At 43.5% G+C, this 27,099-nt stretch overlaps 1 protein-coding gene across 1 annotated transcript in view; it reads right to left on the bottom strand.

Annotated features, from left to right (window-relative positions):
• Positions 1–2,074: 2,074 nt before the first annotated feature.
• Positions 2,075–27,099, bottom strand: part of hrob (homologous recombination factor with OB-fold) — a 47,357-nt gene continuing 22,332 nt past the window's right edge. Inside the window, exons 7-10 of the mRNA XM_073071568.1 lie at positions 17,581–17,666; positions 17,130–17,252; positions 9,762–9,942; positions 2,075–2,503 (exon numbers count right to left, since the gene is read on the bottom strand). Coding sequence (XP_072927669.1) covers positions 2,448–2,503; positions 9,762–9,942; positions 17,130–17,252; positions 17,581–17,666 — 446 coding nt within the window. The 3' untranslated portion in view covers positions 2,075–2,447. The remainder of the gene's footprint in view (positions 2,504–9,761; positions 9,943–17,129; positions 17,253–17,580; positions 17,667–27,099) is intronic.

Genomic DNA, 27,099 nt, shown 5'->3' with positions numbered 1-27,099 from the left:
CCTCCCACAGGCAGTCAGACTGCTAAATAGCTGCTCTACCTGACTCTGCTTTGGACACTTAACTTGCACTGGACACTTATAACTTGTTTTTAACTGATGTGTGGCTGTTGTGTTTTACTATTTATTGTTATATTTATTATTTAGTGTTGCATTTGTTATGTTATGATTGCACTGCTCCTGGGAAACGCTGTCTCATTCTGCCCTGCAGAGCTGATGTACGGTTAGAATGAGAATAAAGTTTTTGAATCTTGAATCTATTATGTGTCTTTGACTGCCTTTGTCAGACATGGTTGTGTCATCCTCTAGAATACTTCATCTTTGGGATGTACCATCCGCACTTTCCAAATTGCTGCTCTGCCTTCATCCTAGCTAGTGTCATCTTCAATTTTATTGAACTCTAGAGCAGGTATGAGCAACCAAATGACCTACTCTTGCTTCCATTTTATTTAACGTTCAATTGGGTCTATGCACAGGTAAATTTTGCAATCCCAAGTACTCTGCACAATTCCAAGAAAAGGTCAATGACACTCAGCTCCCTAATTAATCTGAAGGTGACAATGGTGAAAACTTCCATCGTCATGGTTTAGCTCCTTAGAGTGTGGTGATATGTTGTTGCCCTTAGATAATTGACCTCTGTCATTTTCCAATTACTGGGATGAGTTACTGCAGCTGACATTTAAAAAACCAAGTAAAAGAATCCGGAAATAGAAGAGACAGATCACTCCCAAAACAACATGTCTGCATTGATGCTCAATTAATATACTCATTTAGTAAAGCAAAATCACACTCTTTAAAGTTGATTCAAATCTGGAATTGTTTCATAGGTATTTGGCAATTAGTAGAGAAGGCAATAAATACAGTAAATCATTGTTGAAAGAGACATTCCACAATACAAATGAGGAATTGGCAATCAGAATTTCAGAAAAATATTATATAATGTTTTTGTAATGGGTAATGCCCAAACTTTTAACAATGGCCTTGCTAATCATTTCCTTAAACATCCAAAGAAATGTAGCTTTAGTTTTCCTTCTCCCAATTACGTGGTTGAGAAAGACAAAATGCTTCTGCCGCCCAGGAACAAGCAGTATCGTTATACTATAGTGAATTGGGATTAAAGGAGGATGAAATAAATTTCAGCAGAAATATGAAAGCTGTTCTGAAAATAATGTGGCAAGCATCCTGCACCAGTTTATCTGGGAGAGGCAAGAGCCCAGTCCATAAGGTACTGTATAGAAAAAATGTACGTTTAGGTGGTGTTAAAGGTTGAAAACTACTTAAATGGTAGAGATGCTAGCCTTTATGTACACTTTGTGGATACCACTCTTTCCTTTATTTGGCGTCCACAAACTGCACATTCTCAAATGTTACATTTATGAGCTGAAGTTTTAGAACTGTTTCCTATTTCAATTTAGTGCCTGGGTATGTTTGACACAACAAAAACAAAGAGTGATACACAGAAAATGCTTAGTTCCTCCAGCATTTTGTCTGCTGTTCTGAATTTCCAGCATCGTAAGAACCTCTTGTGTTTAAAAAACAATGACCCTGGGTTCAGCATTGATGTTGAAAGGCAAAAATGCTGGAAGCTGGAATAATGCACACTTGGACCACTAGCCAGTGCTGTTGCCTTTAAAATTGGTTTGTAAAGCATTATAAATACTTTTGCACTTGTGCAAAGCTCCTTAACACAAATTACCCAATGTGTTTTCATGATCTGGAAACAATTTGAATATCACTAGTAGATTGGAGAAACTAACGTAAATTGAAATTCAGAGTACTGGTCTGGTTATCACTAGATGATCTAATATGCACAGAGGAATGAAAATGCCTTCAATGCAAATTTGCAAAGAACACTTCAATTAGAAAAGCTTCTGTCCGCCAAAGCAAAAGGTTCTCAAGGTGAATGAAAGCAAAATGAAATGAGTATATTGGAATATTCCTCATGGTTACTGAAAATTCTAGAAATGGGAGACTGCAGGGAGAGGTACTTAACTGTTCTGCAAGATCAATTTTCTTCTGTGATTCAGAACTTCCTTTTGATACAAGCTTAAGAGTCTCCATTCTTTGACAAGTTAACAATAACACAAAGTTCATATTTTAATAATTTCCAAAAATCAGCAATACACAGCAAGATTTAATGAAAAACATCAAAATATTAACAATTACCAGTAAATTAACATTTCAGTTCATTTAAAATGGACCAAGAGTATATTTTACAGTAATGTATGAAGACTGCTTTGGTACATCTGAAAATGGCTCTATAGAGGCAGGTTCGCATTTAGGAGGGGGAATGTCTTCTTAATAATCATACTTTCAAGTCCTGTTAGAAGCAAATCCTGATGATTTTATGATCATCAGAAACTCAGTAGATATTTTAACTCACAATTAACAGTTTAATAAGAGATAAATAAGCATTTTTCCAGGATTAAATCCAACACTTAACAGGAAGTTCAAAGGGCAGTGAAGTATTCCTCTGGTAGTTCAGCCATCAGGAAATCAAGATCATCTGCAAAGAAAAAGTAAAAATTAAGTTGTAGGTAACTGGGCAAGTATGGTAATTAAGAGTTTAAATCTTCCACTCACAGGAAATATTGAAATTTACTATCCTTTAATTTCTGCAGTTGATTTGCAAAGAACATTAGATTAATCAATGACATTTTTGACAAAGCACACTAAACTATTTAACACATTAATGCAAGAAGTACTTAATGTTGCATGGCTTTTGTAAATTTCTCAATTAGTAACCTCTAAATTTAATTTTGTCTGAGTAATATTAATTCTTATTCAACATGAGGAAAAAATAGTTGAATGCTGTTAACAGGATCCTGCTACTAAACTCATCTTTACCACCACCGCCCCCCCCCCCCCCCCCCCGCCACAGGAATCACTCTCCATGATTCCCTTGCCCAGTTAACCCTCCCCAACTAATCTCCCTCCTGGCACTTATTCCTGCAAGCAGAAGTGCCATACTGGCCCATCCACCTTCGCCCTCATCTTCAAATAGCCCTTCCAGGTGAAGAAACACTTCACCTGCAAATCTGTAGGGGTTGTCTACTGTATATGGCGCTCCTGATGCAGCCTTCTCTACATGAGTGAGGGTTGACATAGATTGGGGTAATGCTTTGTCGAGCAACTTCGCTCCATCTACAACAAGCAGGATTTCCTGGTGCCAACTATTTTAATTCCAAGGCCCACTACCATTCTGAGATATTGGTCCATGTTCTACTCTACTGCCACAATGAGGCCACTCTCAAGTTGAAAGAGCAACACCTCATGCTCTGTCTGTGTAGCCTCCAACCTGATTGCATGAACATTGATTTCTGTAACTTCTCTGGCTCCTCTCTTACCTCTTCTCTTCACCTGTCACCTTCCCCTGGTGTCCACCCTCCGTCCCTTTCTCAGATGGCCCACTTTCCTCTCCTATCAAATGCCTCCTTCTTCAGTTTTTCTACCCATCACTTCCCAGCTTGTTTTTTTTTGTAATTTTTTTTATTGACGTTCATCAAACAAACATTTCCATAAGATGTAATTCAGACATTGTACATATATACCATATAATCATATATATCACAGAATCTCCACAAATTATTTATCTGGGGTATACACTTATAGAAAAGAGTGGAAAGAAAAAACAAGCAAAAGGAAAGAGCTATGTACAAGTAGGGAGTGATTTTTATTTTTACAACAGATTCATTGATTTGTGAGAATAAAATCAGGCCTATGAGGCATCATGTAGTTAAACCATTTTTCACAGCATGAATCAAATTGTTCCAGCTTATGATTAACAGATGCTGTTATCTTCTCCATTTTGTAAATGTCCATTGTAATTTCCATCCATGTATTTAAAGTTGGGCTCTCCTGTGATAACCATTTCCTAGTAAGAGTCTTTTTACCAGCCACCAACAGTATATTCATTAAATATTTATCTCTTTTCAACCATTCTTGAGGTATATATCCAAAATATATGGTCTTACTCTCCAAGGGTATTTCACATTTAAAGATTGTGTATCCCCCTCCAATAGTTTTTGATAACAGGGCAGTCCCAAAAAATATAATGATTTGCATTTTGATTTCCACAATTTCTCCAGCAAACAGGGAGGTTACCATCATAATGGGATTTCTGAGAGGGTGTAATAAAATATCTTATCAAGTTTTTCCATCCAAACTCCCTCCATTAGTACACTTCCATTGATATTTCCATATTGTTGTCCATTCTTCCTCAGATATAATTATCTCTCCTTCCTTCTCCCATTTCGTTTTAATGTATGAAGTCAAATGTGTTTTAAGATTTGACAACCCCTTATACATGCTTGAAATTATTCTACTACCATTATCTGAATTATATGCTTTTCTAAATAGCTCTATCAAGCATGTATTTGCCTTGGTTACATTTTTAAGTGTCTTATTAACATATTGTTGCATCTGTAAATACCGATAAAAATCTTGTTTTTCAGTAGGTGTTTCTCTTTAAGCATTTCAAAACTGAACAGTGTTCCTTCTTTCATTATGTTGCAAAGAACGGTTATTCCTTTAGCTGTCCAGTCCTTAAAAAATAATACATCACCAAGAAGGTAAACTGCTTGATCTGAAGGGAAGATCACTGCGGGTTCGTTCCAAAACCTACCCGGGAGAGAAAGCCGCACTCAATTATAATTAAATTCCTTTGGTACAGCGCCAAAGCGGAGATTTTACAAGCAAAAAGTAGTAAGGTGAAAAGTAAAAGTGGCAGGCAGGCAAATCCAGGGCAAAAAGCAAAAAGAGCCACTTTCAACATAATTGTATAAGGGCTAAGAGTGTTGTAAAAACAAGCCTGAAGGCTTTGTGTGTCAATGCGAGGAGCATTCGTAACAAGGTGGATGAATTGAATATGCAGATAGTTATTAATGAATATGATATAGTTGCGATCACAGAGACATGGCTCCAGGGTGACCAAGGATGGGAGCTCAACATCCAGGGATATTCAATATTCAGGAGGGATAGACAGGAAAGAAAAGGAGGTGGGGTAGCATTGCTGGTTAGAGAGGAGATTAACGCAATAGAAAGGAAGGACATTAGCCTGGAGGATGTGGAACTGATATGGGTAGAGCTGCATAACACTAAGGGGCAGAAAACACTGGTGGGAGTTGTGTACAAGCCACCTAACAGTAGTAGTGAGGTTGGGGATGGCATTAAACAGGAAATTAGAAATGCATGCAATAAAGGAACAGTAGTTATAATGGGTGACTTCAATCTACATATAGATTGAGTGAACCAAATTGGTAAGGGTGCTGAGGAAGAGGATTTCTTGGAATGTATGCGGGATGGTTTTCTGAACCAACATGTCCAGGAACCAACTAGAGAGCAGGCCATTTTAGATTGGGTATTGAGCAATGAGGAAGGGTTAGTTAGCAATCTTGAAGTGCAAGGCCCCTTGGGTAAGAGTGACCATAATATGGTGGAATTCTTCATTAAGATGGACAGTGACATAGTTAATTCAGAAACAAAGATTCTGAACTTAAAGAAGGGTAACTTTGAAGGTATGAGACGTGAATTAGCTAAGATAGACTGGCAAATGATACTTAAAGGGTTGACGGTGGATATGCAATGGCAAGCATTTAAAGATCGCATGGATGAACTACAGCAATTGTTCATCCCAGTTTGGCAAAAGAATAAACCAGGGAAGGTAGTGCACCCGTGGCTGACAAGGGAAATTAGGGATAGTATCAAGTCCAAAGAAGAAACATATAAATTAGCAAGAAAAGTGGCACACCTGAGGACTGGGAGAAATCCAGAGACCAGCAGAGGAGGACAAAGGGCTTAATTAGGAAAGGGGGAAAAGATTATGAGAGAAAGCTGGCAGGGAACATAAAAACTGACTGTAAAAGCTTTTATAGATATGTGAAAAGAAAAAGATTGGTCAAAACAAATGTAGGTCCCTTACAGTCAGAAACAGGTGAATTGATCATAGGGAACAAGGACATGGCAGACCAGTTGAATAACTAGTTTGGTTCTGTTTTCACTGAGGAGGACATAAATAATCTTCCGGAAATAGTAGGGGACCGAGGGTCTAGTGAGATGGAGGAACTGAGGGAAATACATGTTAGTAGGGAAGTGGTGTTAGGTAAATTGAAGGGATTAAAGGCAGATAAATCCCCAGGGCCAGATGGTCTGCATCCCAGAGTGCTTAAGGAAGTAGCCCAAGAAATAGTGGATGCATTAGTGACAATTTTTCAAAACTCCTTAGATTCTGGATTAGTTCCTGAGGATTGGAGGGTGGCTAATGTAACCCCACTTTTTAAAAAAGGAGAGAGAGAAAACCGGGGAATTATAGACCGGTGAGTCTGACATCGGTGGTGTGGAAAATGCTGGAGTCGGTTATCAAAGATGTGATAACAGCACATTTGGAAAGAGGTGAAATCATCGGACAAAGTCAGCATGGATTTGTGAAAGGAAAATCATGTCTGACGAATCCTATAGAATTTTTTGAAGATGTAACTAGTAGAGTAGATAGGGGAGAGCCAGTGGATGTGGTATATTTAGATTTTCAAAAGGCTTGTGACAAGGTCCCACACAGGAGATTAGTGTGCAAACTTAAGGCACACGGTATTGATGTGGATAGAGAATTGGTTGGCAGACGGGAAGCAAAGAGTGGGAGTAAACGGGACCTTTTCAGAATGGCAGGCAGTGACTAGTGGGGTACTGCAAGGCTCAGTGCTGGGATCCCAGTTGTTTACAATATATATTAATGATTTAGACGAGGGAATTAAATGCAGCATCTCCAAGTTTGCGGATGACACGAAGCTAGGCGGCAGTGTTAGCTGTGAGGAGGATGCTAAGAGGATGCAGGGTGACTTGGATAGGTTAGGTGAGTGGGCAAATTCATGGCAGATGCAATTTAATGTGGATAAATGTGAGGTTATCCACTTTGGTTGCAAGAACAGGAAAACAGGTTATTATCTGAACGGTGGCCGATTAGGAAACGGGGAGATGCAACGAGACCTGATTGTCATTGTACATCAGTCATTGAAGGTGGGCATGCAGGTACAGCAGGCGGTGAAAAAGGCAAATGGTATGTTGGCATTCATAGCAAAAGGATTTGAGTACAGGAGCATGGAGGTTCTACTGCAGTTGTACAAGGCCTTGGTGAGACCACACCTGGAGTATTGTGTGCAGTTTTGGTCCCCTAATCTGAGGAAAGACATTCTTGCCATAGAGGGAGTACAGAGAAGGTTCACCAGATTGATTCCTGGGATGGCAGGACTTTCATATGAAGAAAGACTGGATTGACTAGGCTTATACTCACTGGAATTTAGAAGATTGAGGGGGGATCTTATTGAAACGTATAAAATTCTAAAGGGATTGGACAGGCTAGATGCAGGAAGATTGTTTCCGATGTTGGGGAAGTACAGAACGAGGGGGTCACAGTTTAAAGATAAAGGGGAAGCCTTTTAGGACCGAGATGAGGAAAAACTTCTTCACACAGAGAGTGGTGAATCTGTGGAATTCTCTGCCACAGGAAACAGTTGAGGCCGGTTCATTGGCTATACTTAAGAGGAAGTTAGATATGGCCCTTGTGGCTAAAGGGATCAGGGGGTATGGAGAGAAAGCAGGTACAGGGTTCTGAGTTGGATGATCAGCCATGATCATACTGAATGGCGGTGCAGGCTCGAAGGGCCGAATGGCCTACTCCTGCACCTATTTTCTATGTTTCTTTTATAGACTGATCCACACAGAAGTTGATGGACTTGCAAATTTCAAAGCTCCAATAAAAATTTTAGGTTGCTAAATCGAGATCAGAAGGACAAACCAAGGTAGAACATACAAGGTAAATGGTAGGTCACTGAGGAGTGCAGTAGAACAGAGGGATCTAGGAATACAGATACAACATTCCCTAAAAGTTGCGCCACAGGTAGATAGGGTAGTAAAGAGAGCTTTTGGTACATTGGCCTTTATAAATCAGAGTATTGAGTATAAGAGTTGGAATGTTACGGTGAGGTTGTATAAGGCATTGGTGAGGCTGAATTTGGAGTATTGTGTGCAGCTTTGGTCACCGAATTACAGGAAGGATATTAATAAGGTTGAGAGAGTGCAGAGAAGGTTTATAAGGATGTTGCCGGGACTTGAGAAACTGAGTTACAGAGAAAGGTTGAATAGGTTAGGACTTTATTCCCTGGAGCGTAGAAGAATGAGGGGAGACTTGATAGAGGTATATAAAATTATGGTGGGTATAGATAGAGTGAGTGCAGGCAGGCCTTTTCCACTAAGGCTAGGGGAGAATAAAACCAGACGACATGGGTTAAAGGTGAAGGGGAAAAAGTTTAAAGGGAACATTGGGGGGAGGCTTCTTCACACAGAGTGGTGGGAGTGTGGAATGAGCTGCCAGATGAAGTTGTAAATGCGGGCTCACTTTTAACATTTAAGAAAAACTTATACAGGTACATGGATGAGAAGGGTATGGAGGGATATGGGCCAGGTGCAGGTCAGTGGGACTAGGCAGAAAAATGGTTCAGCACAGTCAAGAAGGGCTGAAGGGCCTGTTTCTGTGCTGTAATGTTCTATGGTTCTACATAAGTGTGCCATTTTATCCCTTAGATTTTTTTCTTGAAACTAATCTCTTGCATGGATAAAGTTCCACGTATATTCCAATGGTATATAGTGATAAGTTGCCCAATAAACACATTCAATTGCGAACCCTATCAAAATTTTCTAATTTTAAAACTGAAGTAGGTCTTAACTTTGTACTTCAACTTTGTTTCTGTAAATTTAGATCCAATTTTACCTCTTTTCAAAATGAAAACCTTTTACTTTAGCATCATTCTAATATATTCTACTGAAACGATCATTTCTTTCAGCTTCTTCCCCCTAGAACTCACCCAGTTCTTGTAGCGTTGCCTAACCAATACCCCACATACACAAATTTTCCCCTTTTATACAATGGCTACTAAACCCCAAATACCCAAAAGATTTATTTATATTTGCACTTCAACAACTGATATTTGCATCTATAAATATCACAAAACTTAAAAATATTCTCTATATTTTTCTCAATTACTCTACTTCACATTTCTCTACTTTGAACTTCATCCACCCAACCACTATCCAACTTCTTTAGTTATTTTTTTAGTTTGCTATACTGGATGTCATTCCAAACAGAGAACCATACCATATCTACTTGTTACGGACAGCAAGAAATAAGTTTCCCCATTAATTAAAATCCATAAAAGAAAGAGTAGGGATGTAATGCTTAGCATGTAATGTCTACGGGGTTTGCCAGCCTAAACAATTAAAGAATTTTTTCAAATCTCCCTGAAGGAATTCAGAAGCTGAAAAAATAAAAATTAATTACACGGCATTTTTAAATTGATTAATCAGAAAATCACTGTATTTGTGCTTCCACCTCCCAAATCTGTTCCTCTTTGTGCAAATTAACAGGTTTCTTCTTAAGAAAAATAAGTTCAGGAATAGACATCAAATGTAGTTCAGCAGTAAAGAACTTCAGATGCTTTCTACCATGTTCTAGATGTTTACATTAGTAACTTTCCTTATTCAATTTATCGCAAATGACTAACCAAATGTAAAATATTTCATAAACGCAAGTTATAAAGATATTAATTGGAAGGATTTTAGGATGCTCAGCATGGAGTTTACACTTAGTTAAGATCCATGTAGGACAATACATAGCTTAAAAATTCATCCCGAACTTACATTAAATTTTTGTTCCCTAAATGCAAATTACTTAAATACTGAATTAACTTGAACAATTTTTTTTTGAATATCTGATCTACCTGCTTCCCATTCTTCATCACATTGTCCCTGTAATGGCATGCTTTTACATTCAGGTATCTGTGAGCCTTCATTTCCTGTACTGGAAGATGTAGTGGCTGAGTAGGAGATTTTGTCTGTGGTGACAGAATCACTACATTTTGATTCCAATAAGTCAACAGTGGATTGAAGCCCAAAGTTGTTCTGGAAAAAAAAAAATTTTGGATGAACACAAGAAGATAGCAGAAGTAGGTCATTAGACCTTTCAAGCCTGTTCGGCCATTTAATATCATGGCAACTCTAAGCTGGCCTCAGCTCCTTTTCTATGCATTTCCTCCATAAGCCTCTATTCCTTGAGCTATCAAATATTTATCCAACTCCATGTTAAATACTTCTAATGATCCAGTTTCTATTATTCATTGGGGCAGAGACTTCTAGAGATTTGCCATACTATGTGAGAATTAATTGCTAGGTATCTTAGTTTAAAATGATTGGCCCTTTGTCGTTATGTCCCCTTGTTTGACTCTCCCACTAGTGAATACATCCCACCATCTACTTAACCAAGCCCCCTTGGAATTTTCTAAGCTTGAACAGTATCACCCTCATTCTTCTAAACTCCAAGGAACACAGACCCAAAGTTGTTAGCACCTCATGGTAGGCTAACTCTCTTAAAGAAAGAACTAGCTTGTGAACACGAGTGAATCTGCAGATGCTGGAGAAAAATAAAAACCCAAAATGCTGGCAGAACTCAGCAGGCCAGACAGCATCTATGGGAGGAGGTAGTGACGACGTTTCGGTTGGGATTGTTGCGGAGGGAATGGAGAGCAGAGCGTTCAGAAGGGATTGTTGCGGAGTGTAGATTCACAAACCTGCCTGTCTAGGCAGACCCATTGTCTCTGCTTGCTCCTGCCCCACTGAACTCATTTCTGCTTGTCTCGACTCTGTTTTATCTCCCCTTGTTCAATCCCTTCCCACCTATGTCCGTGATACTTCCCATACTTTACATCTCTTCAAAGATTTCAAGTTCCCTGGCCCCCACCGCCTCATTTTCACCATGGATGTCCAGTCCCTATATACCTCTATCCCCCACCAGGAAGGTCTCCAAGCTCTCCGTTTCTTCCTGGATTCCAGACCCAGCCAGTCACCTTCTACCACCACTCTTCTCCGCCTCGCGGAATTAGTCCTCACCCTTAACAATTTCTCCTTTGGCTCTTCCCACTTCCACCAAACTAAAGGTGTAGCCATGGGCACCTGCATGGGTCCTAGCTATGCCTGCCTTTTTGTCGGCCATGTGGAGCAATCTATGTTCCAAGCCTGCTTATATGTTCCAGATAAGTTCCGGTATCCGTCCTCCTCGTTTCTTGCGTTATATCGACGACTGCGTCGGCACTGCTTCCTGCACACATGCTGAGCTCGTCAACTTCATTAACTTCGCCTCCAACTTTCACCCCGCCCTCAAATTCACCCGGTCTATTTCCGACACCTCCCTCCCCTTTCTAGATCTTTCTGTTTCTATCTCTGAAGACAGCCTATCCACCGACGTCTACTACAAACCTACTAACTCCCACAGCTACCTAGACTATTCCTCCTCCCACCCTGTCTCCTGCAAAAATGCTATCCCTTTCTCTCAATTCCTCCGCCGCATCTGCTCTCCTTCCCTTCGTCCACTATCAACTCTGCCCTCCATCGCATCTCCTGTATTTCACGCAAACTCTGCCCTCACCCCATCCCCCCGCCAGCCCACCAGGGATAGAGTCCCCCTGGTTCTCACCTACTACCCTACCAGCCTACAGATCCAATGTATAATTCTCCGTAACTTCCGCCACCTCCTACGTGATCCCACCACCAGCCACATCTTCCCCTCCCCCCCCACTCTCAGCTTTCCGCAGGGATTGCTCCCTACGTGACTCCCTTGTCCATTCATCCCCCCCATCCCTCCCCACGGACCTCCCTCTGGGCACTCATCCCTGCAAACGGAAGAAGTGCTACACCTGCCCCCACACTTCTTCCCTCACCACCATCCCAGGCCCCAGAGAGTCCTTTCAGGTGAGGCAACACTTCACCTGTGAGTCAACTGGGGTGATATACTGTATCCGGTGCTCCCGATGTGGCCATTTATACATTGGGGAGACCCGCCGCAGACTGGGAGACCATTTCGCCGAACACCAGCGCTCGGTCCTCCAGCAGTGGCGGGATCTCCCTGTGGCCACACACTTCAATTCCACAGACCACTCCCACTCCGACATGTCTGTCCATGGCCTCCTCTACCGTCAAGATGAGGCCACACGCAGGTCGATGGAGCAATACCTTATCTCCCGCCTAGGTAGCCTCCTACCTGCCGGCATGAACATCCAACTCACAGACCTCCGTTGATACCCCTGCCCCCCCCTTACCCCCATCCCTATCTATTATTTTAGTCTGGTTCTCTTTCTCTCTCTTCCCCCCCCCCCACTATAATCTCCCCCCAGCCCTACCTTTCTTTCTCTTTTATTTCCCATAATTCTCCACCTTCCCCCTAGCCCATTTCCCTCCAGCCTATCACTTCCCAGCTCTCTACTTCATCCCTCCCCCCACTTCTTATCCCCCCTCGACCATCCCATGTTACTTCACTCCTGGTGAAGGGTTTCGGCCCGAAACGTCGTCACTACCTCCTCCCATAGATGCTGTCTGGCCTGCTGAGTTCTGCCAGCATTTTGTGTTTTTAACTAGCTTGTGAATCTTCTTTCTACTTGAAAAGGGATTAGTGCTTTCCTGGCTTATATGACGAATAAACTCTTCTCATGGTTCCAGCTGGGTACAGATATTGATTTTAACCGATATTTCAATGTCAAACTCTGCCATCTACATCAGGAATGATGCTTGGGCATGTCTATTCTGGTGGTATTTATACCCCATAGACTGTCCCTCCTGATTGGTTAATCCTCATCCGCTCTCACACCTTGTTTACAATCAAATTCCAGTTCTTACTTAGAGGGATACCTTTGTCTGTTAAAGTTCTTTTCGTCTCGTTTTATTCCAAATGCTTCCTTCATCAGGCTGTTGCAAAAGCCATTGGCGTTGCACTGTAGCTTTGTACCGAAGTCAATCCCATGGCCACTGCAAATGCAATGTTTTGCTACTGTCAACTTCTCCAGGTAACCCAAACGGATACACCTCCTATGCTCCTTGATGCTGGTTATCACTGTGCGTCCCAACTGGCCAATAAGCACTGCTCCGCAATCACAGGGAATCCTGTAAATGCCAGCCACCTGAGTCCAGGTCATCTTTGACCCGCATAAACTGTGATTTGAGCTTCCTTACAGGTCAGTGGATGGCATTAATCTGGTTTTTCTTCAGTGTCTTGGTGATCCTTCTGTAAACTGTGGAAATATAGGGAAAACAGGCTGCAGTGAGGGGTTCCTCCTTGTTGTTTAAGTTTCCTGGTTTTTCTGTCGGTCTTTTTAAGGGCTTGATTGATTTCCTTCACTTTGTAGCCATTCTGTCGGAACGTCGTGCATAATCGTCTTATTTTCTCATGGAGACTCTCTGGATCTGAAATAGTTTTCACACAGTTAATCAAAGTAGAAAGAACTGCTCTACGTTGAAAGGCATGATGGCGGCTGGTATTGCTGAGATGCGAGTCTGTGAGAGTTGGTTTCCATCCTATTAGAATGTCCAAGAATGGGAAGCAACCATTCTTTTCCATCTCCATCATAAATTGAATGTTTGGATATATGCTATGCAGATGATTGTGGAACTATTGGAGTGCCTGGAGCTCATGAGGCCACACTATGAAGGTTCATCGACATATCTGAAGCAACACTTAGGGCTCAAGGTCGATGAACCCAAGGACCTCACACTAACAATAGCTGGTGACAAGGGCATCCCCATGGCCACTTTGTCCATTTGTTCATATTAGTTATCAAACCTTGACCAATGGAAGACCAAGCTGTCCTTCATGGGAACTCTCATGAACAGGGACACCATGTCAAAACTGACTATTATGTCCTCCAGGGTTAGCTGGATGTTGATCATTTTTACAAAGTTGGTCGACTTCGTTATGCGATGCTAACAGCCCCCATGAAAGGCCGTTAGATGCTCAGTGGGGTAGTAAGTCGGAGAATTTATCCCACTGACGATAGACCTCCTTGTGCTTCAATGTGATATCCCTGCTTACATGTTCCCATTAAAGATAGCTTGGTCCTCCTGTGAAAAAGGTTTGATAAGGGTACCATTGATCTTTTTGAACACACCCTTACGTCAATGTACTTCCTCTTTAAGGAGAACTACGATGGACAAATGGACAGAATGGCCATGGGATCGTCCTTGTCATCGGCTATTGTTAATTTCTACATGGAGGGATTTGACGGGAGAGCGCTAAGCTCATCGCCTTATGCCCTAAACGCTTTTACAGATACATTGATGACACCTTTGTTATGTGGCCTCATGGACTCCAGACACTCCAACATCTCCACAGCCATCTGAACAGCATACATCCAAACATTCAATTTACGATAGAGATGGAGAAGAGTGGTTGCCTCCTTTTCCTGGACATTTTAATACAATGGAAACCAGACAGCAGCCTCAGACATGAAATCTATTGGAAACCCACTCACACGGACTAAAAACCTCATCAATAACAGCCACTATCATGCCTCCCAACATAGAGCAGCTCTTTCTACCTTGATTAACTATGCAAAAACTATTTTGGACCCGGACTGTCTCCACAAGGAATTAAAATGATTATGCACGATGTTTCCACAGAATGGCTACAAGATGAAGGAACCAAAAAGGAGGAACTCGTCGCTACCACCTGTCTTCCCTATATTTGCATGGTTTCTGGAAGGATAGCCAAGATCCTGAAGAAATACCAGATTAATACCATCCACAAACCTGCAAGGAAGCTCAAGTCATAGCCAATAAGGATCAAAGATGACCTGGGAGCCAGGACGGCTGGCGCTTACAGGATTTCCTGTGAATGCGGAGCAGCGTATATCAGGCAGATGGGATGCACGGTAGAAACCCGCATCAAGGAGCACAGGAGGTGTATCCATTTGGGTTATTGGAGAAATTGGTGGTAGCAGAACATTGCATTCACAATGGTTACAGGATTGACTTAGACAGCACAGAACTATACTGCTCCAATGGCTTTTGGGACCACCTGGTGATAGAAGCCAATTAAATAAAACTGGAGGAAAATAATTTTAACAAAGACAAAAGTCTCGCTCTAAGAACTGGAATTCAATTGTAAACAAGGTGGGAGAACGAAAACCTGACCAGATGAGGACTAACCAACCAGGAGGGATGGGCGACAGGGCATAAATACCACCAGTCTAGACATACCCAAGCATCATCCCTGATGTCACTGTTTGTCAACAAAACGTTGGCTGAATTTATATCTGTACCCGGCTGGAAGCCCAAGAGTTTATCCTTCTTTGTACTTCTTATGCCTTAAAACTGCGTTCAGCATTTCACAGGCGAGCCTCACCAACATTCTATACAATTGCAACAAAACCTCCCAATTTTAGATTCCATCCCTTTGCAATGAAGGCCAAAATGCTGTTTGCTTCTCAAATAATTGATGGACCCACCTACTAGCTTTTTGTGATTCATGCAATAAATCTATTTTTGGAAACATTTTACAGATGGCAATGCCTCACCCTCAGCTTTGCCCTCGAGCATTGCAATCAAAGATTTTCAAAGTTTCATACCTCCTAATAACCAGTAAAAAGTTACATAAAACTTAACATTTTTAAGCTAATTGAAACATTAAAAACACAAATAATCTAAGATAATTTCAACTGTCTGATTCTCCCTTTTCTTACTTGTAGATCTTCAATCACACTTTAAAAGGAACGGGATTATTGATCCTGTACCTCATCTAACAAGGCAACTAAGAGTAGATTTTCCAGAATGTTAGAAAATGTTGACAAGTTTCTGCTGCAGCCCATGATTCCATGGGGGAGTTTGGTAGCAAAGTGCAGCTAGAAAATCACGGCCAGAGCTCAATAAGCTTGTGACTTCCTTGGCAAATTAGTTTATTCTTGTCACATGTACTGAGGTACAGTGTAAAAATTGTCTTGCATACTGTTCATACAGATCAAATCATAATAGTGCACTAAGGTAATACAAGACAATACAATAATAGAATGCAGAATAAAGTGCAACTGCTACGGAGAAAGTGTGGTGCAGGTTGCAATAAGGTGCAAGGTCAAGAGTCCATCTTATCGCTCTAGAGAACCATTCAATAATTTTATAACAGTGGGGTAGAAGCCATCCTTGAGCCTGGTGGAATGTGCTTTCAGGCTTCAGTATCTTCCGCCAAACTAGAGGGGGAAGAATGGATAATGTCAGGAGTGGGAGGGCTCTTTGATTATGTTGGTTACTTTGATTTAATAGCCCTACGGCACTTTCTAGAAGGGAGTTTTTGGAAAAGGCTGCTGAAAACTTGAAATGAAGGCCGAGAAGAAGTATTCAAAACTGGGTGAGAGAATAATTAATAGAAGGTTATTTCTCTTGGTTGTTGAATTAGTAAATGTCACAGATTGATGATTAAAAGTAGAAAAATAAAAGAAAAGCTGGAGGAACTGCTTCACTGCAAAAGCTCATGAGGAAATGGATTTGCTTTGCCAGACATTTTAATTAGATACAATTGAAAAGAAAGGGTCAAAACATCATTAGAGTAAAGTCAAGGAAGTTTGATAAAATGGCTTTGAAGAGGTAATAGCAGCACTGAATCAGACTGAATAGACTCATATTGTGATGCAACTTTTATAGTTCTGTTCATTGAAATACACTCAATGGAAGTATAAAATAAATTCAGATGTCAGCCAAGACAAACAATCCCATTGTGCATGCACCTTATTCATTGGTTTCTAAAATACACAGATGTGATTCAAGAGAGCAATTATGAAAAGCTAAAGCAGGATAGTTTCAGATGTTTTAATTGATTTAAAAAAGCATTTTAAATGCTATCTATTTCCATCAAATTTACTTTAATTCTAAAAAGATAATTGGTTCTGTCATTTTATAATTTGTTCATTTCAATATGTACACAGATAATTTTATGTAAATTTGTTATAAATTGTCATCTTGGAAGACTTTGCTGTCTGTACAATCATTAACTTGTAGAGTGAACAACAGTTTACCTCTACAGAGAACTTAACACAACTGGGAGCAGTCAAGACAATAGTGTACATTTCTGATTTATTGAGATTCTTAATTGCTGGGTCAAAGTAAAGACTAAAGCTGGACAGAAAAGGAGAGCTTTTAGATGAAGGAAAGATAAAGGGGAGGGAGTTTCCCCAAGAGAAGCCTGAGAGATAAAGAAAGAATTTGCCTACTTAGTACCCCTATCAATGCAGAACCAGTTTTAGGAGCAGTATGACACCGCTTACGTATGCCATTCTTACCTGGGAACTCTGGGCAATTTGGCTATGAATGCATACAGTAGAACCTTGAGGATATACCTTAATCACATTACTCGGTGTTATATTCAAATAATGATTTCGAAGTGATGGAGAAAATACACCAACCTACAGATAGAAATAAAATACTGTTGGAAAAGAACAACTTCACAATTATTTTTAATTTACAGATTGAAAATAACCTAGCAAGATTTATAATCAAATTAGCAAAATGTTTTAAAAAAAAATCATAAAACATAAAACAAAAAGAATTGCACGTGCCACAGATGTAACATTAAATATTACCATCGATTGTCGAAAGCATACAAAAGTGATCATTTTACTTGGGTGTGTATGCTATTACCCTCTACACAGAAGCCAACCACATTCAATTGATGTTACATAAGCAAAGTTAATAACCAAAAAAACTCCAATGTTCAAGTATCAAGCTAACAACCTGCTTCAAGAGGAGCACTGTTCCAACTTTTAAATCATTTGGTTGATCAATCAGAAGTTGTCTGTGAATGGTACCTTGCATCTCACCTGTACAACAGTAATAAAGAATTAAGCTTCAAGCAAATCAAATTCCAGCACTAACATATTGCAAGTATACTATTCACAATGCTTCATTTGCACAAATGCTTTCTAAATATTGCTTATTGTAGAAAGCAAGCATTCTTTTAAATAGCCCCATTAAAGACAGGGATGTCTGTGGGGAAAATAGATTTATGAATGAGGGGGACAGAAGAAAAAGATAGCATCCCAAGCACCACTCAAGGAATTTCAAAGATAATTAATTTAACACAATGTAACATTCTAGCTTCTAAGAAATTGAGCAGAGATCAAATTAGTTTCTAGTCTTGAATGGTTATCCTAATGCTGAATTTTGAATACTGGCAAATTGTATATTCTATTTTGAAAAAGACAAATTATGATACCGATGGCTTTCTAGCAACACAACTCCTCTGTAACACACGGGTGTACACTGCATTAGGATCAAAATAGTAACTGCACAGAGCTTTATAAAAATACAGGCTGTATTTATTAAACATTAGAAAACCTGACAATGCTTTTAATCAAGAAAAAATTGGCAAATTACATAATGTGAGCCTCTCAGATGAAACACCCCTTTTCAATAAAATTTAATTGGTTTCAAAGGGAGAGAAGTAACTTTTTTTTAAAATTATGAGTTTGTAGGCCTTCAGACAGCGACAAATGTCAGATACTAAGATCCTAACTTACTATGCAAACAGAAAAATAATAAGTATAGGATCTATCCTAGTTGTCAAATGTTGCAATTAAGCAAGCTACAAGTGCTTTTAGATGAGAGATTAGAAATGCTTGAGGTTACCAAAGAAACAGTTTAAGTAAATTAAGATAACTAACTGATAGATAGAACCATGTTAATTGAAGTGATTGCAACCAATCTTACCTGTTTGATTTTATCTGTCAGACAACAGATTAACAATTCACATACGGTCTCACATCATTTTGGAAAGACTGAAGAACATACACAAGACACGAATATCATGCTCTGATCACAGGTGATAATTTTGATACCATGGCAGAGATACCATTCTCATGAGAATGCACAGATTACTGCCATGAATGAAAAGTAGGAATTGCTGGAAAAACTCAGCAGGTTGGGCAGTATCTGAGTAAAGAGAAACAGTCAGTTGTGTGTTGTAACTGTTCCTCTCTCCATAGATGCTACCTGATCTACTGGGATTTTCCAACATTTTCTGTTTTCTAGTTTAGATTTCCAACATCTGAAGCTTTTTTTTGACATTTCATTTGGAGCCAGAGGATTCGAATGAGGCCATAAAGAAATATTTTTCATGTATATTCACCAAAAACATTGCAACTTGCGAATTCAAGGAGATTCTAGACCACATTATTAAAAATGAGTATTGCATGCCTTGGTGGGTGAAAGTTTGATAAGTAAGCTATAGTCCAGGCTGCTTTAGGAGATGAGATAGGAGATTGCTCGGTCAATCAAAGTGATTTTTAATCCTCGGTCACAGGTGAAAACAGCAAATAGGGTATTTTTATCCAATGATAGCAAGGGTAAGTTAGGCTGGATAGGGAAGCAATTGGGGTCGGGGAAGAGGAGAAGCTGAAGCAAAACAGGGACTAATCAAAAGTAGTCAGCATGATTTCAAGGGAAGATCCCATCTGAGCAATTACACTGATTTTTTCCAGAGGTAACAAGTATACAGGAGTGCCCTCCCCTTTACAAAGGTAGAGCGTTCCTATGAAACTTTCCTAAGCCGAAATGGCATAAAGCAAAGAACCATCAATTTATATGGGAAAATTTTTTGTAAAAGCGAAAATCTTCTTTGTAATGCAAAAACAGGTTACTAATATAGGTCTTTTGTAAAAGTGAAATGGCGTAAAGCGAACATTCGTAAAGCAGGGGACACCTGTACCGTTTTGGAAACTGCTGGGAGTTGTAACACAACTTACTAGGGGAAAGCTGTTGTGATCAGGTCTCTGTCACCGAGCCTGGCTCTGTGGCTCAGAAGGGAAGGAGAGTGGTGGCATTACAGGATTCAATAGTTAGGAGAACACATAGTAGATGTGAAAGAGACTCCTGAATGGCATGTTGCCTCCTAGGTGTCAGGGTCAGGGCATCTCAGATTAAGCCCACAGGATTCTAAAAGAGATAGGAGAGCACAGAAGCTGTGTACATATTGGTACGAACATCAGAGCTAGGAAAAGGGATAAGGTTAAGAAGAGCGAATATAGGGAGTTAGAATTGAAGCTAAAAAGCAGGACCTCAAGAGTAGTAATCTCGTGATTGCTGCCTGTGCCACTCACCACTGAGGGTAAGAATAGTTTGATATGTCAGATGAAAGTGTGGCTGACGAACTGGTGTAGGGGGCAGGATTTCGGATTTGTGGGTCATTGGGATCTCTTTTGGGGAAGGTGTAACCTGTACAAAAGGGACATGTTATATTTGAATACAAGAGGGACCAATGTCCTTGTGGACAGGTTTGCTAGAACTGTTGGGAGGATTTAACCTAGGTTGGCAGGAGGATAGGAACCAGAGTGAAAGGTCAGATGATGGAGCAGTTGGTGTAAAGGTAGATGCAATGTGTAGTGAGACTGTGAAGAAGGGTAAGCAGTGGATAGGGCATAAATGCAGTCAGCTGAATGTGCTGAAATGTATTTACTTTTAATGCTAGTAGTATTGGGAACAAGGGTGATGAACTTAGAGCTTGTATCAGAATATGTCTATTAAATAGTTAAGTTAAAATAAATAGTGCTATGGCGACCCACTTTCTACACAGGCAAACTGAATCACAAAATCGGGCGCATGTCGGCAGAGAGGCCAGCCCCAAAATGGCGCTGGGTCTTCTTGACCAGCAAGGGGAGAAAGCCCATGCGTGGGAAGAGACTTCTGTAATGCACCTCTGATGTCATTTCCGCCGGTGGGGGGGGGGGGGGGGCGACGACGACGACGGAACTGCGTAAAAGCCAGTGCCGCGAAGTTTGAATAAACTAGTCTCGAGTGCAACTTACAGACTGCATGTCGTTATTTCTAGCTCTGTGTGTAGCCCAGCGCTACATTGGTGACCCTGACAGTCCAAATGGGATTTGGACCAAAGATGATCGACCCTTCATCTGTTCACGCAGTTTCGCTAAAACTGCCAACTTTCTGGACGCTGCGACCACGTGTGTGGTTTGACCAAGCAGAAGCCCTGTTCCAGATTCGGCAGGTATCTTCTGATTCCACGCGTTACTATAATGTGGTGAGCTCCCTTGACCAGGAGACAGCTGCCCAGGTTGAGGATTTCATACAGTCACCCCCGGAAGAAGGCAAATATGCAGCATTCAAAGCGCTGCTCATTGGGACCTTTGGCCTCTCAGAGTGAGCGAGGTGCCCGCTCGCTGCACCTGGACGGTTTGGGAGACAGACTGCCGTCAGCATTGATGAACGAGATGCTGGCCTTGGCTGACGGACACAAGCCCTGCCTCATGTTTGAGCAGGCGTTCCTAGAGTAACTGCCAGAGGACATACATCTGCTGCTGGCCGACGCAGATTTCAGTGACCCCCAGAAGGTGGCAGCCCGGGCAGATGTGCTGTGGAAAGCCAAGAGGGGGAGCGGGGCATCCGTCGGACAAATTACCAAGCCACGTGCCCAACAGCAGGCCAGACCAGGCACGGCAACGGAGTGCACACAACCCAGAGGCAGGAGTGAGGAGGCCAATTAACAATGGTGTTTCTACCACCAGCGGTGGGGAACAGAAGCCCGCTGTTGTCACCCATCTTGCAAGTTCCCAGAAAACGCCAGGGCCAGCTGCCGCTAATGACTACAGTGGCTGGCCACCAGGACAGCCTCTTGTACGTCTGGGACAAACAGTCGGGATGCCGCTTCTTGGTCGACACCAGAGCGGAAATCAGCGTCTTACCCCCGACGGGGTATGACACCCGCAACAGGAAGCCAGGACCCACCCTGAGGGCCGCAAACGGCAGCACGATACGGACCTACGGCACCCGTACAGTGCAGCTGCAGTTCGGCGCCAGCCAGTTCACGTGGGACTTCACACTGGCCGCCGTGGCCCAACCACTTCTGGGGGCGGACTTCTTGTGAGCTCACAGCCTGCTGGTCGACTTGCAAGGGAAAAGACTGGTCCATGCCGAGACTTTCCAGACGTTCTGCCTGGGTGAAGCCAAGTTGCCGGCCCCACACCTGGATTCCATCACGCTGTCCGACAACGAATTCACCAGAATCCTGGCGGACTTTCCATCGATTCTGGCATCACAGTTCACGGCAGCCATGCCCAGACACAGAGTACAGCACCACATTCCGACCCAGGGACCACCCCTCCACGCCCGCGCACGAAGGCTTCCCCCCCGGAAAAGCTCCGCCTGGCGAAGGAGGAGTTCAAGAGGATGGAGGAATTGGGGATTGTACGGAGGTCCGACAGCCCATGGGCCTCCCCCCTGCACATGGTGCCCAAAGCAGCCGGAGGCTGGAGACCATGCGGCGACTATCGCAAACTGAACAAGGCTACCACTCCAGACCGCTACCCCGTGCCACACATACAGGACTTTGCAGCAAACCTGCATGGGGCAAGAATCTTTTCCAAAGTAGACCTCGTCCGGGGATACCATCAAATCCCGGTACACCCTGAAGACATCCCCAAAACAGCACTCATCACCCTATTCAAATACCTCTGAATGCCATTCGGCCTGAAGAATGCCGCACAGACGTTCCAGCGGCTAATGGATGTGGTGGGACGCAACCTGGACTTTGCGTTCATCTATTTGGACGACATCCTCATAGCCAGCAGTAGTCGTCAGGAGCATCTGTCCCACCTCCACCAGCTCAACTCCTGCCCGAGTGATTTCGACCTCACGATCAACCCGGACAAATGCCAGTTCGGTCTCGATACCATCGACTTCCTGGGCCACAGGATTACCAAAGACGGGGCAACACCTCTGCCCGCCAAGGTAGACGCGATCCGCCACTTTGCGCGTCCCAACACGGTCAAAGGCCTGCAGGAGTTCATTGGTATGGTGAACTTCTACCACCGTTTCCTCCCCTCAGCAGCCCGTATCATGCGCCCTTTGTACACCCTGATGTTGGGTAAAGGCAAGGACATTACTTGGGACGAAGAGGCCGCGGCTGCTTTTGTTAAAGCCAAGGAAGCATTGGCAGACGCCGCGATGCTGGTGCACCCCAGAACGGACGTTCCGACCGCACTCACGGTGGACGCATCCGACACAGCAGTCGGTGGGGTGCTGGAGCAATTCATCGAGGGGCGCTGGCAACCCCTGGCATTCTTCAGCAAGCACCTACGACCACCCGAACTCAAGTACAGTGCTTTCGACCGGGAGCTGATAGCACTATATCTGGCAATCCGGCATTTCAGATACTTCTTAGAAGGCGTTCACCGCGTTCATGGATCACAAACCATTGACCTTTGTGCTCACGAAGGTGTCCGATCCCTGGTCGGCCCGCCAGCAGTGACATCTGTCCTACATCTCCGAGTACACGACGGACATCCAACATTTCTCGGGAAAGGACAACGTCGTGCCGGATGCACTCTCCAGACCAGCTATCCAGGCCCTGTGCTGGGGGTGGACTATGCAGCACTGGTGAAGGCGCAGCAGGCAGACGACGAGATGCCCAGCTACAGGACCGCAGTCTCGGGTTTGCAGCTGCAAGACTTCCTCGTAAGCCCAGGTGAGAGGACCCTCCTGTGTGACATGGCTACCGGCCAACCTTGGTGAGTTTTCAACTCCATACACGGCTTGGCGCACCCATCTATCAGGGCAACCATCCGGATGGTCTCCAGCAAGTTCATTGGCACAGACTTCGCAAACAGGTCAGCGAATGGGCCAGAACTTGCGCGCAATGCCAAACAGCCAAGGTGCAGCGGCACACCAAAGCCCCGCCGCAGCAGTTCGAACCCACCCGCCGGAGGTTCGACCATATTCATGTGGATATCGTGGGGCCCCTGCCAGTGTCGCGAGGAGCGCGGTACCTCCTAACTATGGTAGACCGGTTCACAAGGTGGCCAGAGGCGGTCCCGCTCAACCACACCACCGCCGATTCCTGCGCCCGAGCACTGATCGCAACCTGGGTAGCACGCTTCGGGGTACTGGCCCACATTACCTCCAACAGAGGTGCCCAGTTCACCTCCAGCCTGTGGTCGGCTGTGGCCAGCCTGTTGGGAACGCAGCTACACCACACAACTGCCTACCACCCACAGTCGAACGGACTAGTGGAGCACTTCCACCGTCACTTGAAGTCGGCTCTCATGGCCCACCTGAGAGGACCTAACTGGGTGGACAAGCTTCCCTGGGTCCTGCTTGGAATTCGTACAGCGCCCAAAGAGGATCTCGTTGGCCGAGCTGGTGTATGGCGCACCCCTGGTCGTCCCAGGAGAGTTCATACCAGCCCCAAGGGGGCAAGAGGAAGAACCCACAGCGGTCCTGGACAGACTATGCGAAAGGTTCGGCAACCTGGCCCCCGTACCGACTTCACAGCACGGACAGATCCCGAACTGCGTACCCAAAGACCTGCAGAACTGTAAGTTTATATTTGTATGAAGGGGCGCACACCGGGCACCGCTACAGCGGCCGTACGAGGGGCTGTTCAAGGTGATCAGGAACAATGGGTCCATGTACGTTCTGGACACTGGGGGGGGGGGGGGGGGGGGGGGAAGGAGGAGGTTTTCACAGTGGACCGACTCAACCCGGCCCATGTGGACTTGGCGCAGCTGGTCAAGGTCCAGGCACCGTGGCAAAGAGGCAGACTGCCCAAACAGAGACTGATCCAGACTATGGACATTGGGGGGTGTATCGCCGGTTCTGGGGGGGGGGAGAAGGGAGGGGTTATGTGGTGACCCACTTTCTACGCAGGCGAACCGGTTCACAAAATGGCACGCACGTCAGCAGAGAGGCCAGCCCCAAAATGGCGCTGGGCCTCCTTCTTCACCAGCAAGGGGAGAAAGCCCGCGCGCAGATAGAGACTTTTGTAATGCACCTCTGATGTCATTTCCGCCCAGAGAGGGCGGGAACAGAACTGTGTAAAAGCCAGTACCGCGAAGTTTGAATAAACGAGTCTCTAGTGCAACTTACAGACTGCGTGTCGTTATTTCTAGCTCTGCACTTCACTACAGTGCAAAAAATAACCCCAAAAGTACAGAGGTAGTGTTCATGGATTCAGTGTCCATTTAGGAATCAGGTAACGAGGGGAATTGCTGAGTGTACCTTCAGGCTTCTGTACCTCCTTCCTGATGGTAACAGTGAGAAGAGGGCATGTCCTGGGTGGTGGGGATCCTTAATGATGGACGCCACCTTTCTGAGGCATCGTTCCTTGAAGAAGTATGTACATGGGACTATGACGTTGTGCTCATTACAGAGGCTTAGCTGTCACAAAGGCAAGAATGGCTGCTGGAAGTTCCAGCATTAAGACATTTCAAAAGAGACAGGGAGAGCAGGCGGTAAAAGAGGTGGAGGAAGTGACATTGCTAATCAGGGATAGTATCACAGATGCAGAAAGGGAGGATGCTGTGGAGGGATCCTCCCCGCACTCCCTGCCCTGCCAAAATCCCAACAGGAACACCGAGGAACAGATTAGTAGGCAGATTTTGGAAAGGTGTCAAAATAATTGGGTTGTTGTCATAGGTAACTTCAACTTCCCCTAATATCGATCGGTACCTTATTACTGCAAGTTTAAATACAACAGAATTTGTTAGATGTACCCAGGAAGAATTCCTGGCACAATATCTGGATAAACTGACAGAGGTAAGGCCATACTGGGTATAGTATAAGGAAATGAACCTAGTCAAATGATAGCTATCTCTGTGGGTGAGCATTTCGGAGGCAGTGACCACAACTCTCCAATCTTTAGCACAGGTGTACAAGATAATGAGAGGCATTGATTGTGTGGAGAGTCAAAGGCTTTTTCCCAGGGCTGAACTAGTATGAGAGGACACAGGTTTAAGGTGCTGGGGAGTAGGTACAGAGGAGATGTCAGGGGTAAGTTTTTAAAAAAAAATGCAGAGTGGTGAGTCCATGGAATGGGCTGCCGGCGATGGTGGTGGAGGCGGATATGATAGGGTCTTTTAAGAGACTTCTGGATAGGTACCTGGAGCTCAGAAAAATAGAGGGCTATGGGTAACCCTAGGTAATTTCTGAGGTAAGTACATGTTTGGCACAGCTTTGTGGGCTAAAGGGCCTGTATTGTGTTGTAGGTTTTCTATGTTTCTATAACATCGGACAGGAGCAGACAAAATGGAAAAGTATTTAATTGAGGGAGGGCCAATTATGCTGCTATTAGGTCAGAACTTAAACTGTGCTGTTATTTGGTCAGAAGTGGGAGTTTAACTTGGGAACAGATGTTCCAAGGGAAGTGTACAATGGAAACGTGGAGCTTGTTTAGGGAGTAGTTGCATGGGGTTCTGACTGAGAGACCGTTTCACTGAACACCCACGCTCTGTCCACCAGACAAAGCAGGATCTCCCATGGCCACACATTTTAATTCCACGTCCCATTCCCATTCTGATATGTCTATCCATGGCCTCCTCTACTGTCAAGATGAAGCCACACTCGGGTTGGAGGAACAACACCTGATATTCCATCTGGGTAGCCTCCAACCTGATGGCATGAACATTGGTTTCTCTAACTTCCGTTAATGCCCCCCTCCCCTTCTTACACCATCCCTTATTTATTATTCCCCCCTCTTCTTTTCTCTTTCTTTTTTTTTCTCTCTCTGTCCCTCTCACAATCACTCCTTGCCTGCTCTCCATCTCCCTCTGGTGCTCCCCTCCCCCTTTCTTTCTCCCTAGGCCTCCCATCTCATGATCCTTCCCCTTCTCCAGCTCTGTATCCCTTTTGCCTATCAACTTTCCAACTCTTAGCTTCATCCCTCCCCCTCCTGTCTTCTCCTATCATTTCAGATCTCCCCCTCCCCCTCTCAAATCTCTTACTATCTCTTCTTTCAGTTAGTCCTGACAAAGGGTCTCTGCCCGAAACGTCGACAGTACTTCTTCCTATAGATGCTGCCTGGCTTGTTGCATTCCACCAGCATTTTGTGTGTGTTGTATGGGGTCCTGGATAGGTTTGTCCCATTGAGGTAGAGTGACAGAACCACAGTTGACAACAGGTGGAGCATGTAGCCAAGAGGTAGAAGGAAGCATACATCAGACAGGGTTCGAGAGTTATAAGGTAGCCATGAAGGAGCTTAAGAAGGAACTTAGGAGAGCTAGAAGGGGACTTGAGAAGGCCTTGGCAAGTAGTATTAGGGAAAACCTAAGGTGTACTACACACACATGAAAAATAGGAAGATAACTAGAGTGAGTATAGGACCAATTGGGAATAAAAAAGGAAACATGCCTGGAGTTGGAAGAGGTAGGGGATGCCCTTAATGAATAGTTTACTTCATTATTCACCACTGAGAGGGACCTTGATGAATGCAAGGTCAACAAAGAACAGGGTCCTGTCAAGATTATGAAA

The sequence above is a fragment of the Hemitrygon akajei genome, chromosome 18 (assembly GCF_048418815.1).
Source record: "Hemitrygon akajei chromosome 18, sHemAka1.3, whole genome shotgun sequence".
Taxonomy (NCBI): domain Eukaryota; kingdom Metazoa; phylum Chordata; class Chondrichthyes; order Myliobatiformes; family Dasyatidae; genus Hemitrygon; species Hemitrygon akajei.
The sequence above is the reverse complement of the archived record's forward strand: the minus strand, read 5'-3'. Positions and strand labels throughout refer to the sequence as shown.